The sequence below is a fragment of the Cottoperca gobio genome, chromosome 20 (assembly GCF_900634415.1).
Source record: "Cottoperca gobio chromosome 20, fCotGob3.1, whole genome shotgun sequence".
Lineage (NCBI taxonomy): Eukaryota > Metazoa > Chordata > Actinopteri > Perciformes > Bovichtidae > Cottoperca > Cottoperca gobio.
The window spans coordinates 3,729,108-3,744,428 of record NC_041374.1 but is presented as its reverse complement, the minus strand read 5'-3'; the positions used below and the strand labels follow the sequence as shown (position 1 = coordinate 3,744,428).

At 41.5% G+C, this 15,321-nt stretch overlaps 1 protein-coding gene across 2 annotated transcripts; it reads right to left on the bottom strand.

Annotated features, from left to right (window-relative positions):
* Positions 1 to 2,224: 2,224 nt before the first annotated feature.
* Positions 2,225 to 13,749, bottom strand: htr5ab (5-hydroxytryptamine (serotonin) receptor 5A, genome duplicate b). Of its 2 annotated transcripts, XM_029457253.1 has the most exons (4): positions 13,312 to 13,749; positions 12,790 to 12,898; positions 8,712 to 9,492; positions 2,225 to 5,076 (listed from the first exon to the last, which is right to left on the bottom strand). In XM_029457253.1, exons 3-4 carry the CDS (start codon positions 9,417 to 9,419, stop codon positions 4,744 to 4,746), a joined length of 1,041 nt encoding a protein of 346 aa, XP_029313113.1. In that variant the 5' UTR covers positions 9,420 to 9,492; positions 12,790 to 12,898; positions 13,312 to 13,749; the 3' UTR covers positions 2,225 to 4,743. The 2 variants fall into 2 exon arrangements, with proteins under 2 accessions (XP_029313113.1, XP_029313112.1); XM_029457252.1 differs by lacking the exon at positions 12,790 to 12,898 and having other exon boundaries at positions 13,312 to 13,748.
* Between the last annotated feature and the right edge of the window lie 1,572 nt (positions 13,750 to 15,321).

Genomic DNA, 15,321 nt, shown 5'->3' with positions numbered 1-15,321 from the left:
AGAATTTCAAATTTTCCTTTCTTTTACCATCACCTCTGCTTTGCCCCGAGAACCTGAATTATAAGCGAGCAAGGAGTCGACTGGAGGGTGAGAAAGAGAGCGGGACGCCCTCATCCAGATCACATATACACACGCGCACTAGGATCCTCTTTTCCACGTTCCTGCTGAGAAGTTTCTATTTGGATAAAAAACTGAGCTGTCGAAGAATAACAAGTGGAACAACAGAGTCACACATTTGACAATTCCTCAGACAGGAAGAGACGGAGACAACTTTGTTGTGAAGATAAGAGATGCAGTGCGGGACATCTGATCCTGTCTAGTCATTCTGCACTACATGTCGCTACCATATGCACTTCACCCATTATGTAAAGCCTGGTTTATTGTTATCAGAGACTAGTGTTGGCAAGCTAGAGATATCTTTATGTAAATTGGCCAGGATATTACATGTGGGATATAAGATTCCAAGTGCAGATACCAGGATAATAAGTGATGTTTACATTGTTTAATCATTTAATAAAATAGTTTCATTATTAAAATCCTCAATAGTGTCTGTATTTGGCCACATATTCCATTTGTTGTCATATCTTTCTGTGGAGTACGGTGAAAGAGTGTATTTGACGGTGCTTGTTGCATCTATTTCTGTGAAACTCAGGAGCTAAAGCAAAGGTTTGCCTTGCCAGAGGCATTCGGTTCTAATCCTAAATCAGTTGAACCGAGCCGCATTTTCATGCATGCTGTCTTCCTTGGAAACATGGATGCATGTGCTCCTTTGAACAGGAGCCGGCTCACTCCTGGCTCTGAGATGTGCATGCTGGCAGTGGCAGGATAGAGAGATAGGACACGCCAATGCCTGTTAATACAATGACCTCCAGTTGTTGGGCAATGATCATCGTAATAATTAACTAAAACACTGAATTCTTTCTGCCTTTCATTCATATTTACACAACTAACAAACATGTTTAGCATTACAAAAAGTAGTGAGTGAACATTAGTTGATTTTAGCTTAAGATTTTGACGTACTAACGTTAAAGGGCTGTGTTGGTATATCTCGCGAGCAGTGGTGGGCCGTCAGGGCTAGCAAGGCCTTCTCTGCTGGCCCACAAATATGTATTAAATGATTCCCCATAGTCTATTCTCTTCATTTCATAGCTTTCCTCTTGGTTGCGCTGCTTCCAGCCTCAGATCGAGATGTGGAGGGCTGGCCTTTATGTTAGAGCTTTTATCCAATCATATTTCAGCCATCATGTGTTGCCAGGGTCCAAGAAGATCTGCCCGTAGGCCTTCAGAAGCAACAGTGTGGGCGTCTGTCGCTTAAAGTGAACAGAAACAAAACTGTGGCGTTAGCCAATCAGATGTCGAGTTGGCGACACTGGGGCCAGCTAGAAGGCGTACGATAACGTCAGCACGTCCACGTCTTTTGATTGGATACGCACTATTGAGAGGCAGAGCAGAGAGACGGCCAACCCCGACGCTAGCGAGCCTATCACAGCCGGGAAAAGGGTTTGTCCGCCACTTTCAAATCACTAACTACGAGCGGTACCCCCGGCTCACAGCCTCCGAGAGGCACTGCACATTGCACTGCTGGGAATGCCTGCTATTTACAACTAAATGTTTCGTAAATATTAATATAGCTCTGTTGTTAGGGTGATGCAACGCCCGGTTATACTGCGTTTCTGTCTAAATGTATAGTTTCTAGAGCCATGGCGTCATAATGATGGTATTAAGAGGTGGAATAATTCAGGTAGGACTGTGTAGGACATCACTGAAGGCCTAGGTGGGAAAAGCACGGCCCGCCACTGCTCGCGAGACATTGCTGAGACATATGAGACAAATTGGTCTCAAACTAATTTAATTTTCTCCTGATTTGTCCATCTGAAAAATGCCACTATAGTGTCCGAATGTTTGAGTTAGATCTGTGGCTTTATGGTTTTGTGTTTAGACTACTAAAATGCAGTAGTCGTGAATGCCCAAGTGTGTGTGTGTGTGTGTGTGTGTGTGTGTGTGTGTGTGTGTGTGTGTGTGTGTGTGTGTGTATTTGTGAACAAGTGTGTGTCTATAGCCAACTAGTGGTATGACTTGTGGTTTAACTTGAATAGCTGTTACTTTTCTAAGCTTTTTGTCAAAGGACTCATTTATTGTGAATTTTGTCATCCGAAGCTTCTGTGGAAAGAAAACACTGACACAATTACATTGACCATTCAATAACTTTTATGTCTGTTATTTCTTTTAGGTATGAATACAAGTATAGATTTTCAAAAAGTGCTTGTGAAGGAGGTAATAGTCAACTTTTATCTTTTCTTTTCTTTTTTTTTTTACCTCTTTTTAATGTGAAAAGTGGAAACAGAGATGAACGGTAAACAACACATTTCTGCAACACTTTGTATTTCCTGAGCTGGGACACCACACAGAACAAGACCTAAGAGGGGCAAAGGGTAAATAATCAATCATCCTCGGGACATCTGCAGAGCAGTGAGAAGTCATTTGAATAAATGAATCCTGCAGAACACCATTGGATCAAGTCAACCAGCAAGTCATGCGATTAATACATGAAAGAAGTGCTAAGAGATAACAAATCCATTTCACCAGTAGTCATTTATTTTACCATATATAATAAGGATTCCTGTTTCTGTCTATATTCCATGCATTTAATTATTTACCACAGAATATTGTTTTCACTTGAACCAAGTGGGCTAATTTTCTTTTCACATATATTTCATTGTTTCTCCATCGTCATATATTACTCTGTTAGTTTTTTTTATTCTTCTTTTTTTTTTTTTTTTTACTATTGAGGCTTTTTCTTATATATTTGAGGTCTGTAAGTTTGTATTATACAGTAAAAGTAAAGTATAAATTAAGGTTGAGGTCAGTTTGAGAGACCAGGGACAGTCTTGTCTTACAGATCGTTGTCTAGAGTACAAAACATGGTGTAAAAAAAGGATATTTTATTGTGTTCTTTTATAATATTTTAGTCATGTAAAAACTACGTATCTCTAAAACGTTGCATGAGCTAACACACCAATTTTCCACAATGCATGTTTTCATGTAATACAATGTTGTTTTTGTCAGTTGATCTACCACTTTCATCAAACTGAATCATCTCAAAAACTATTATTTAGACATGAAATGTGCTATAATATCTATGGAGCCCAGTGGATGGATCCTACAGACTTGACCTATAGCACCATTTGTGTTTTTCAGGAAAATATCTCAAAAGGAATTGCCATTGAATTAGCACATACATTCATGTCTCCCTCAGGGTGATGCAGTAACTTTGGTGATTCCCCTTACTTTTCATCTAGCGCCATCACCAACCCAAAGTTTTCATTTGTTCTTTATGACTCTGTGTTTAGTGCTACTTAGCAAACGTTAGCATGCTAACATGCTAAACTAACATGGGGAAGATGGTAAACATTAAACCTACTTAACATCAGCACGTTAGCATGCTAAAGTAAGCATGTAGCCTAGACTCTTAGATTAGTTCATTAAGAGAATTTTCTAGAACCAAATTTAACATTTAATCCTTCAGTATATCTAAATAATTCGAAATGACCAAATCTGGAGATACATGGTTTTCACTGGACGGTGACGTTAAATGGAGCTCACGTACATAACAGCACAACTATTTGCTGAGGTTCAATTTCTCATGCTTGATTCCTCACATTACAGTATATTACACACCAAAATAAAGGTTTGCTTACTGTTTCTACAATGTCGAACAGTTTTAGTAGAATGTGGCAATTTGTGCAGGAAACAGGGGAGTCATACAAAAACAACATTACACCAACTGAAGCACACGTTTTGTGTGCTGAGCTCATTACGAACAGTTGTATGGGGTAACATTAGCTTTTCTTATTCCCCTACTATTATATGTCATACTTAAAAACATGCATCCTCTCAGCACTTTAGCTTCTTTAAACTTTATTTGTCTGCAGTGAGACGTGATCATTTGTGGCTGCAGTTTCTTAATAATGCATCTATTCAAAGATAATGGCAATAATAACTTGTTATGCTATTTCCCTGCTTTATAAAAGACATGGGAGTGTGTAGGAGTATGTGCAAAGAGAATTGATGTGCATATGAAGCCAGCATCAGAAGAAAGATTGTACCTACACACCGAGAAGTGTGCATGAATACATTGCATGTGAAGCCAGAGAGTTAATGTGTTCCTAGGTATAAGGTGGAGGGGTTTCAAGTGAGATAATCCTTCTTTTCTATAAATCAAACCCATTTTCTACGAACATGAGCATGTTGTTGTTTAGTTTAGAAAATAATCCACAGTTTGTTCCTGGTTTATTATTTACGAGGTTCTTTTTTGTGCCGTTCTAAAAGTTTGTTCTTTAATATTTCTTCCAGCTTTACTTTGAAATGATTCCCAGCAGCTTCACATATGATGATGAAACTGTTTATGTGGGAGTTAACAAGGCTTCCTCCCTAATAAGCCTGAAACAGCATAAGGGCACAGACATGTAGACAACACTGTATTCACTACTGCCACAACACAACCAATTTATTCTTTCTTTGTAGATTCAGTAGCTCAGACACCCGTCTCAGTCCAGCTGTGAGGTTACCTCAGTGGTAATAAACAAAACATAAATAAAAACAACACAGACAGTTTTACAGACATAGTCTCTGGTTATCATCCATCTGAAGGATGATTGAGTGACAAATACAGGTTAGTCCTCCTCTGTCTGGAAGAGTAACACTGTGGAGTGCTTGCTGGTGATCTGCCGACTGTGCAGCGGCTCAGCGCTGCCGGGAGAAGAGGTTCCTTAGGGCATTGTTGTAGTTCTTATTAAAGGCGGTGTATATGAGCGGGTTAAAGAAGGAGTTGGAGTAACCCAGCCACAAGAAGATGCTCTTCCAGATGGGAGGGATGTCACAGGAGCACAGTGGGACGATGAGCTCGGTGATAAAGAAGGGGATCCAGCAAAGTACAAACACGCCGATCAAAATGCCTACCATCAGCGCCGCCTTTTTCTCCTTCTGCTCGCGCCATGTGTCCCCATCTGTCTGGAAGGTCACAGTGGCGTGGCGCACAGTAAACACCATCTGCGGCTGATGTCCTTCATCCTTTACCTGCGAAGGAGCCGATCAGAGAGCAAAATCAGTTACTCTATTGATTCATTAATCAATCAGACAAACCTGGTTAGCATTTGAATCAGAAAAGCAATACTTATATATATATATATATATATATATATATATATATATATATATATATATATAGGCCATTTTGCCTGCTCAGCTAAAGATGTATAATAAACTGAATAGAAGTGAAGTGTGAATCAACTGGTGGATCAAGAAGCCAAAGCTTATTCTTTCATTTCACACACACACACACACACACACACACACACACACACACACACACACACACACACACACACACACACACACACACACACACACACACACACACACACACACACACTGATACAGAACATAAATCCAGTGGCGTGTCTTAATCTGCATTTTCCAGCAGCCTATTTTGTGCCATCTCACAAACATACTGCGCAGCGGGGAAAAGGAAAAAGAGAATGTCAACATTAATCTGCTGACTTTTTTCTCTCTCTTATTTGTTGCCAAAAACAGCTCAAGGCTGACTCTACATTTTATATCAGGTGAAGTTTCCCAGGTCGTTCAGGAGCCTAACAGCTTTTATAAAGACAAACCATCCCTCTCTATAAATGTGTCAGAAGTAAAGTGCCCGGGCTAACACTCTAAACTGTTGTGTTCTGTTCAACATTCAAGCAACCCGCACCTAAATGGAGAAACTCTCCAAAAAGTGAATTTAGTTAAATCAATACGGGTCCACAGGGCCTACAACTGATAACATGTATGAAACACATCCATTTGCAGTGGAGGTAAAAGCAAAGTGCTGTTGGGAAGGAGGTTTCAAATTGAGTGGATGGTTTAAGAAACTTCCACTTTAGATGGTGCAGTAGATCAACTGAAGACCCTCCTTCGATGGAAACATCTAGTTTCCCGAGACAAACCTGTCCGAAAGTGTTTTTTTTATTTTGCCGATGACGACACGTTGTTATGTCAAGTACGAGGTTGAGCTATTCAGTCAACAAGCGAGACAGTCTACAGGTTTTATTCATTCTAAAATGTACAAATAGAATTAGCAGTGTTTTAACATCCGTCAGTTTTCTGTTGATGGATGAGAGAGTTTATTATAATTCGCAGGGCTCGGTGCCTTCACTCTTCGATAGTCGCTGGGAAATGATGACAATAAACTTTGGCTGGGTAATGAGACACGTACAACATAACCATAAGTTGTGTCGGTGGAAAGCAAAATAACTAATAAAAGATATTGGATTTAATTGCTAGCTACAAGAGCGATTGCCTGTGTAATGAAACTTGACATAAAGTTGGTCAACCAAATCAACATACCATGGGGCTAATTTATTCCCAAATGTTGGGCAAAGTGATGTCACACTTGCATAACTAAGGGTTATCTTGAGGATTTAGGGGGCGGGAGGCGGGGGGGGGGGGGGGGATTTCAAAGTACATGCATTACATAAATGAAAATAAAAATCCTTCCGTGTGTATTTTCTGTGAAACATTTCTCCCTTCTGTGGATGTTTGCCAAGTTCTCAGAATCTTCCATTTCTGGGTGGTTTTCATAAGATGCCTTTTATAGGAGAAAGAAAAAAGTGTCTGCTGAAAGAAGTCTATAAGTGGCGTAATCGCTATCGCTGAGGTGTGCATTAAAGATGCAGGAAGTGGTATTTATAGCCTTCTACCTTCTGCCTACGCACATTAACAAGCTGCCGGTATAATGAGCAGGATTTCTGCAATTATTTTGTCCGTATGCTCATACGTTGGACGCTTATGTTGCCCTGATTGCTGTCGAATAGCTTATCATGATAAATAATTGCACAGTAACTCATATTTGTGGGTCAGGTGCATCAGCCAGTTGAGAAATATTCATTTTAGGAAGAAGAAACTGCCTGCCTCCACAGTTTATTTGTATTCAGAACATATGGTTTATTTAAATCTCGACATAAGCAGTCGGCATGGTCCTGTCAACCAACTTTGCTGACTCATGTACATCTAGTCACAATGTACCTGCTTATTCAAGCACTCTGAGTGTCCTTCACACCTTGACATCTCCCCGTCTCGGTCACAAGGTTACAAAACTATTTTACTCAATTATACAATTACGACATCCTAGAGATCACTCTGTGTGTTACCTTCGCAGTGCCACCTAATGCATCTTACACAGTGCTGAAAGTCTAGCTGTCAAAAATGTCCAATTCTTAACTGGATATTACATTACATTCACATATCAAGTCACGTTAAAGGTTTCTAAACTCTACCAGTCTTTGTTACTGTCAGTCCTTGTGGTGTGTTTCTGTTAAATCAATTACTCTCACTCTGCGCACAACCAGAGCCCTGATATTGGGTTTCAATTCCTACTGGCTCTGAGCTCGCTTACATAGTCTCAGTGTTCCCAGTTGCATCTCTCCCTGATGCTGGTCCTCTCAATGTCTTTGCATCTCTGCGTCTGATGAGTGCTTTTGTTGGCCATTTAGAGCCCAGATTATTCAGGAGTGAATGAAGTATGGTTATGATCTTTCGTCCCATTAGCAGTTCTGCTGGGCTGACACGAGTAGGAGTCATCAGTGTTGCTCTGTATCACATTAATGCTAATAGTGGGTTAGTGAGTTATGAACCGCACCCTCTGGTGGGTTGTGAGGACTGGAGGTGCCATGTACAATGTCTGTGCAAAAGTCTTGAGTAATCATCTGATTTCACAATGTCATGATTGCCTCTACACTCACATATGTCTGTGGCGATCTGTTTCCTCGCCCGCTCTGACGGAGGCGTAGGCTGTAGGGGCCCTTTGAGCTGTGCACGTGGCAGGTTTCCACTATGCGTTTATTATGAGCAGATATTTTAGTTCTCTGCATTTCAATAAGAACTTGGTGTCCGTCATGTATGAGCTCCAACGTTCCCTGTCTTCTTGACTGTGGAATTACAACGCAACGGTCTAGTGAGATAAGGTTTCTGAGAGTCGCCTATATTTATTTATTCTGTCCAATGCACTACACTTACTGGTTACTGTTCCTAGGTCAACATTTTTCTCAGTCTCCTTAACAGCAGTGACTTCTCTTACTGACTTGGTGAAATATTTTCTCTCTCAATGGCCCTTTTCGCTACATTTTCACACTCAGAATCTAATGCATTGCATTTGTCTGGGGCATTATGCTTCTCCTGACCGCATCAGCAACACTTGCAGCCCCCCCTCGGCTGGCTGTCTCTCCCCCTCTTTTCGACGGTCGCCGCTGTGTCACCTCCTGCAAGCTGAATGCTGCCTGTTGTTCTTTCTGGCTCATCTACTGTGCTACATCCTGTGCTTTTCATACCATCTGCATGGCAGTTTCAGATGTGAGGGCGAGCATGAGCTCTAATCTTCAAAGTCATGACTTTAAATCCTTTTTGGCTTCCTAGCCCATTGCATAAAAATGTGTGTGTGGATATTATAGCGCCTGGTGCCTCTCTCATGACACCATGTCCAGAGAAAATATAGGTCTATTACCACCACAACAGCATCTCAACATGAGCGGTATACAAAGTGCTAATCGTGTAAAAAGTGTCAATCTACATGTATAAGGGGGGGAGGATAATGATATTATGACTTTTAAGGATGGATGGGATATTTTAAGAAAATTAATTTAAACAAAAGGAAAATAAATAATCACCTCAGCCATGGGTGTTATCGTGTTAGTCTTGCGGGAGCCAATCCGAAACTTGGCAGCCTTGTAGATCTTCCAATAAACAAACAGCACCACACAGAGCGGCAGGTAAAACGCTCCGAAGGTGGAGAAGATGGTGTAGGATGGCTCCTGGCTCACCTGGCACTTCATCCCCTCTGTGTAGGTCTCCCCCCAGCCGAAAAGAGGCGACAGGGAAATGATGGAGGACAGCAGCCACGTGAGTGCGATCATCACATTGGAGATCTTTTTACGCGTCTTGAGCGTGTACTCCAGGTGCCTGGTAATGGACCAGTAGCGGTCCAGCGCGATGGCTGTCACGTTCCAGATGCTGGCCGTGCAGCAGAGCACATCAAAGGAGATCCACACCTGGCACAGCACACGGCCCAGTTTCCACAGCCTGCCGTTGAGCTCATGGATGAGGCTGAGTGGCATGACCAGGGCGGCCACCATGACGTCGGAGATGGCCATGGAAGCCACAAGGTTGTGGGGCACCCGGTGGAATGTCCTAACCCTCAGGATGGTCACCAGCACCAGCAAGTTCCAGACGAACGTGGCCACCACCAGCATTGCCAGTAATGTAAGAGTGAGCACACTGAAAACAGAAAAAGGCCGGTAGATGTTTCCCCCGGAGTCATGACTGTCCAAAGCTCCGCTGAAGTTGGCGGTCAGTATGCTGGTGTTGGGATGCGTCATGGTAGCAGCTCACGGCCTCGTAGCCAAGGGCCAAGATGATTCAGAGACAGTTTCTGCAGACAGTAGATGCATTCTGCAGTGGAGAGAGAGAAGCAGGCAAAACTATTTTAATTTGATTTGTACAAGTCTCTCTCATCTTTGTGACACGGCCACAAATGTGAGAGGATTAATTGTAATGATAAAAACCTTTGGATGTTTCTGATGCAGTGTGTGTGTCCACCCCTCTCCTCTGCTTTAACTTGTCGCCTCCCACGAGACACTAATGAGGTGTTCTGTCCCACACAGGTGTAAGAGGGCGTGGCCCGGGGAAGAAAGGGAAATGGAAATGTTTGGGGAGGGAATTTGGGTTGGTTTTGTTTGCTGAGGAGAGACAGAGGAGTAAGAGAGGAGCGATACCTCGTCCCACTGAAGGAATGGGAAAACCAGTGAGATCTGAGGAGTATTCCCCCCCCCCCCCTCTTCTTCCAGTGAGTGCGATTCCTTTTTGGATGCATTGCTTTTACCTGGATTATATTTTTACGAGGGTTTTGGAGATATTTTATTTTCCTTGAGACTGTTTGTGCTTTTTGTTGGGGATCGAGTTCTGTCGTAATAAATTGTCTTTAAACTTCCAATTAAGTTTCCTCTTAGTTTGCTTTAGGTGGGGTCACTAGAGATTTAAAAGGACCCACATTATTACTTACTTATTGTTACTCTCTTAACTAGGTACCACAACAGCCCTTGAACCTTTTTGTAACTATGTTTACCGTTAAGCTAACTGTTCATATCAATGATGAAATTCAAGAATATATGCTGATTGTTGAAGATGCAATACTCAAAGAAAAGTCAACTGCTGCATCAATGCACTGGTGTTCATCACTGTGTCGTTCACAAGAGAAGTACTTTAGCGATTTGCTCACAATAGTTAAAAGCACTTGAGTTTCTAACAGCTATCAAGCAACCTACCTGCAACTTTCAAGTGCAATTTCATCTGCTGTTAAAAAGGCTCAAAAGTACTCTGAGGTCTGGAAAATACCATAAATATTCAGTTTCATCATCCCACTGCTGTCCTTTCATTTGCGTCAAAGTCAGACCTCTGTTGCAAAATGAACAGTTTTAAGTGGAGTCTTTGTTGTACACTCATTCGGGAATATCTCACTTTTGTCTCCGATAGAGAGATCCCTCTGTTCAACATGGTGGAGTTGTATGCTTTAAGTGGTTTGCAGGAGAGCAGCATCTATGTTCACTTTAAATAGGAGAGTTTGTTGAAGAGACACTCTGTATTAACATAGGATTGTCTCCATTTCAGATTCACAAAAGAAAAGATTTGACATGCCAGCTCTATCGACACACTCACAGGAGCGGCTCAGAAAGTTGCAAAGTCTACACAATGTTCAACAGAGCAGAAAGAATGCATCTCAAATCACCGCGTATGGTGTCGGCTGGATGTCGTAAAGTTTAGGATTTAGTATCGGCTATATACCTGTACAGCATAAATCAATAGACCAGCTTACTAACAAGTGGCATACATACTTAAATAACTATAATATGACTTCAGTGACTATTCTAACTACAAACTTTAAGTGGAAAATAAGTGTCTAACATTAGAAAAGCATCATATTTGTCTAGAAGACATTGTTATGATAACTATCTGCCTCCCAGAAGTCTCACATTCAGCAGCATCACTGGGAGCATTAATGATTTCATGCATCGTGTTTTGGAAAACATATTCAGATATGCCTGATTTAACAATCTCATAAAATGTTAATTTTAATCATTAATTATAATTTCTTATTTAGAAATCGGTTCAGCCTATTCCTACAACCTGCTCTTCTAACAACCCTCCAGGCTTTAAGGAGAAACTCTTACCTTGAACCAGTGTATTGACCTCACCGACTTTTTAAAGTGGAGTTTCACCCGCAATCTTGAATATTTAATATAATCGTTCATTGTTCATGTCTAGTCCTTGTGACGTTGTACTACTGAAGGGATCTGGAGGACTTGCTCAGGTTTTTCCCAGGACTCTGGGCGCAGTCCATAATAAGTGTAGCTAATGCATATAATTCAGTTGATTCAGTCTCTAATTGAGTTTGATTTAAATTGCAGGATTTAATCAAAAGGATCATATTCTTGAGGCCTCTAATAACATTGTGTTTGGCTGTATTGCTGAAGCATTAATCAGATGAATAACTCAATCAAAACCTTCTCAAATTTCCAAGGATGTGTTGATTTTGTTTTTGTGAGTAAATCAACAGAACAAAAACAGAGGTGCTCATAAAAACTTTATTCATATACAGTATGTTTGTACACCCGGTGGGTTGTGTCGGAGTGATCTGCTTGTTGTCAATCACCGCGTCTCATCAATAAGGCCCGACGGGTAATAACAATAAGAGCCGTGTCCCTGTCAGTCGGTATATTTATATGACATGTGACACCGTCTCTTAGCATCACAACCCATGCACAATAATCAAAGGGTCCAACCAAGCACACCGATAGGCCCTCTGCTCTGTTTTCTCCCCGCGCCTATTAACAAGTCTAATAGCCATGAAATTTGACAAGCGTTGTGGAGGGAAATCAAACATGCCTGTTCCCTCAAACAGAGGATGTCACTCACTATGTGAAAAACGGACAAAGGGGGCAGAAAGACGCCTGGAAATATGCATCTGTGAGGGGAGAGACACCCTGACGGACAGGAAGACAGGAATCACATTTGCTGACGTCAAAGGATAATAACCGAATACATTTAGGCTACACTTTTAGAGGGTTTTTTTTAGACAGCTGTGTGGGTAAAGTGTCAATTCAGGTCAGTACCTGTCTTGAGACTTCCAAGTGTCGGATGGTTCACTGGGGATATTTGCTTGAGAGCCTTGTGAGGATTTTAGTTAACTGTGAGGAATTAAACGGGCACACAGGGTGATTAACATCTCATTACCACTGATAAGGTCGTATACTTTTACTTTTTAATGCAAGCAGGAGGGATGAGGTGACATTTTAAGTTATGACACAGAAGTAATTTCATATTGCTTACAGAGCTACGACTGGGAGATGTTAAAAGACCACATACGTTTCATTATAATTAAAAAATTAGCAAATGAATCGGTACAACAAATCCTGTTAAAGCTTCACGAGGCTTCTCAAGAAAGACGTTGGACACAAACTCAGATTAATGTGTTTTGCATTGTTTTTTAAATTAAGTTTTCATCTCTGCAAAAGAATAGACATTTGCAAGTGCTACACATATTTAACTTTAGTTTCTGTTTCTAACTCAAGATTATTATTATTTTTCGACTCTTCTATGCAATCAGCCTGTACATAAAGAACAGTTCCCAGCAAAGCATTGAAGGCTGCCAGCTTCAGATTCAGATAAAAAGTACTTTGACATACAAGTTACCTCATGATTACTGCAGACAATCTCTTTGTGTCTAGCTCTTCATTCAGTTGTAGCTCCTGTGTTACACAAGTAGAGTTCCCCTGAGGCTGCAGAGGGATGACATTTGCAGCTGAAAGGAAGGGAAGGTATGTACTATATGTGTCGTCTCATATTAACATAATAAAGGAGCATAAGGCAAACCTTTTAACTTGAATGTTAATCACGTTGTGCATTCAGCAGCTTTGGCACTTTTGGATTGGTGGAACATGTTTCCAAACCAATGTAAGATACATTCAGAGGAGCGTTATTCATTGACATCCACAGTTTCTGAGAGACTTACTCTCCAGAATAATAACTTTCCCATATAAATATTAAGGATTCCCCGTGGAGCTCACCTGTCCCATGACGTTTTACTGTCTTCACTTAACTCTGATTATGAACAACACGTCACTTTTGAATTTTATTCTAGAAAAAAAAAGCGATTAAGCTACTTGTTAGGAAATAAAACACGGCGGGAACGATTCATAAACGGAAATAACCTACCTCATTAACAGTTCGGCTTAAAACGGTCCTGCACGAGAAGATCTCAGCTCGGTCTTAACCTCTCCTTCCAAATTCACTTTGCTGGTGTGTTAGCGGAGTGATTGAACCGCTTGGCTCAGTGTTGATGACAGCAGAAACACACCTCGCACTGAGGATACAGAGCCGCTGGAATGAACCACGCAGTTGTCGGAAGGGGGAACTGAGTCCACGTCAAATGATAAACACTGCGTTTTCTAGGCATGTGGGAGATTTGCGTGTGTTGTTTTGGCGTGCACGTCGCGCAAGCAACAGCTGTTCTGTTCAGTGTGGAGGAAGACGATGCGTCTGTGTTGTCAGACTATTTGCGCTGCTCGGAAAACATTCCCTCTTTCTAACTAGTCTTGTTCTGCAGTGATCAGAGGTTGCTTGAGGAGACACGAATCCTGCTGCTTTATGATGGATGATACTTCCATGCGACCACCCTTGTAACTCTCATGGCATTTCTCCCATGTCCAGCAGATTAATGAGTAATTTAGAGCTAAGCAGCCTAATTCCAATCCCATATGTTGACAGGAGCGCGACTCGGTGCAACTTGTAATCAAGTTTCTCCCGGTTGAGTTTTATTTGAAATTTCCAGTGGGACACTTCCTTTGTCCTGAGAAAATCCCCCAGGATTATTTATTTAATTAAATCATCATAGTCTGCACCGGTTGCATCCTGCAATAACACTCTGCACACAACAATATAACTCTGTGTAGTAGACATTGTATCAGTATGAATCTGTTTTCATATTGAAAATGAAAGCTGTCTTGCTTTTTAACGTTAGTAACCTTCACCAGCATCATACCTGTGACTATATAACGACCTGATCCGAAATGATTCTTATCAGACTTTATAATGTCAGGCTGTTACTGTGAACAGTGGCGGACTCAGGCTGACTGAGGAGCAGGGGCGAACAAATAAATCGGCAACAGGGTGCACAAAGTTGTGATGTATGTGAAACAGTTCCAAACCCTGGTTAAGATTAAAATAGTTGTATAATTTGTATTCGTAATTGTAAAATATAACTATTAAATACTAGAACTACTAATTTTCTAGCGTGTAGGGACACCCTAGAGGGCACTGCATCATGTTTTCTCTACTGTCAGGGCCCCGTAGAGCACTGCGAATGTTATCAGCCCCTTTGAATGGCTGTTATCAGTTGCTATCCCTACCATTATAATGGTTCCTACAGGGCAAAATTGGCAAACTGCATATTGCAATCACCCCAGCCGCAAAGCCGAATCATTCCAAGACGCCCATTAGTGCACCGCATCACGTCTTCTCCTCTGAACAGGCACCCTATCACATTTTCATGCACATAGGGCCACCATAGAGGGCATGTTTCATGTTTTATGTCCTTTTTCATATATTACAGTAACCGTACAGAGCAATGCCCTGACTGTAAACGTACTGTTTAGTACCACAGACATACCATGAATCCCTATATTAAGTGATGATAAATAAGAACCCATATAAATGCTGTTATTGTCCGGACTATAGCTAGCTCCATGTGAGGCTTGTTCATTACCATCATAGAAAGAAATCCTGTCCGTGGCAGCACATGTACATTAAGTCCTTTGGTAAAACACTGCATGCACTTGGCTTTATTGCTCCTACTGCAGTGTAAATGTGACATCACACACCTTCCACTTCCTTTACATCAGTAACCTTGGAGAGTACAGTGAGCGTTTATCTAATTGTCGCCTGTCACATGTTCCAAATCCATGCGATTTGTTTGAAGTGGACGAGTGTGCTTCGGTAACTAACCATGAAATATGCAGCCGCACTTATGTACCATATAAACACACTTGCCGTTCATCACATCATTCCCCGCTCAAGGGAAATATTTGAGTAGCTGCAGCCTTTCCCTGCCTCCCAACGCCTCCCACCGCAATTCTTCCTCCCACCTTAACTCCCTCATACAGGTGATGCTAATGCACACAATCATATCAGCGTAGCAGTTGCAGGGATTAATGCAACCCACTTAAA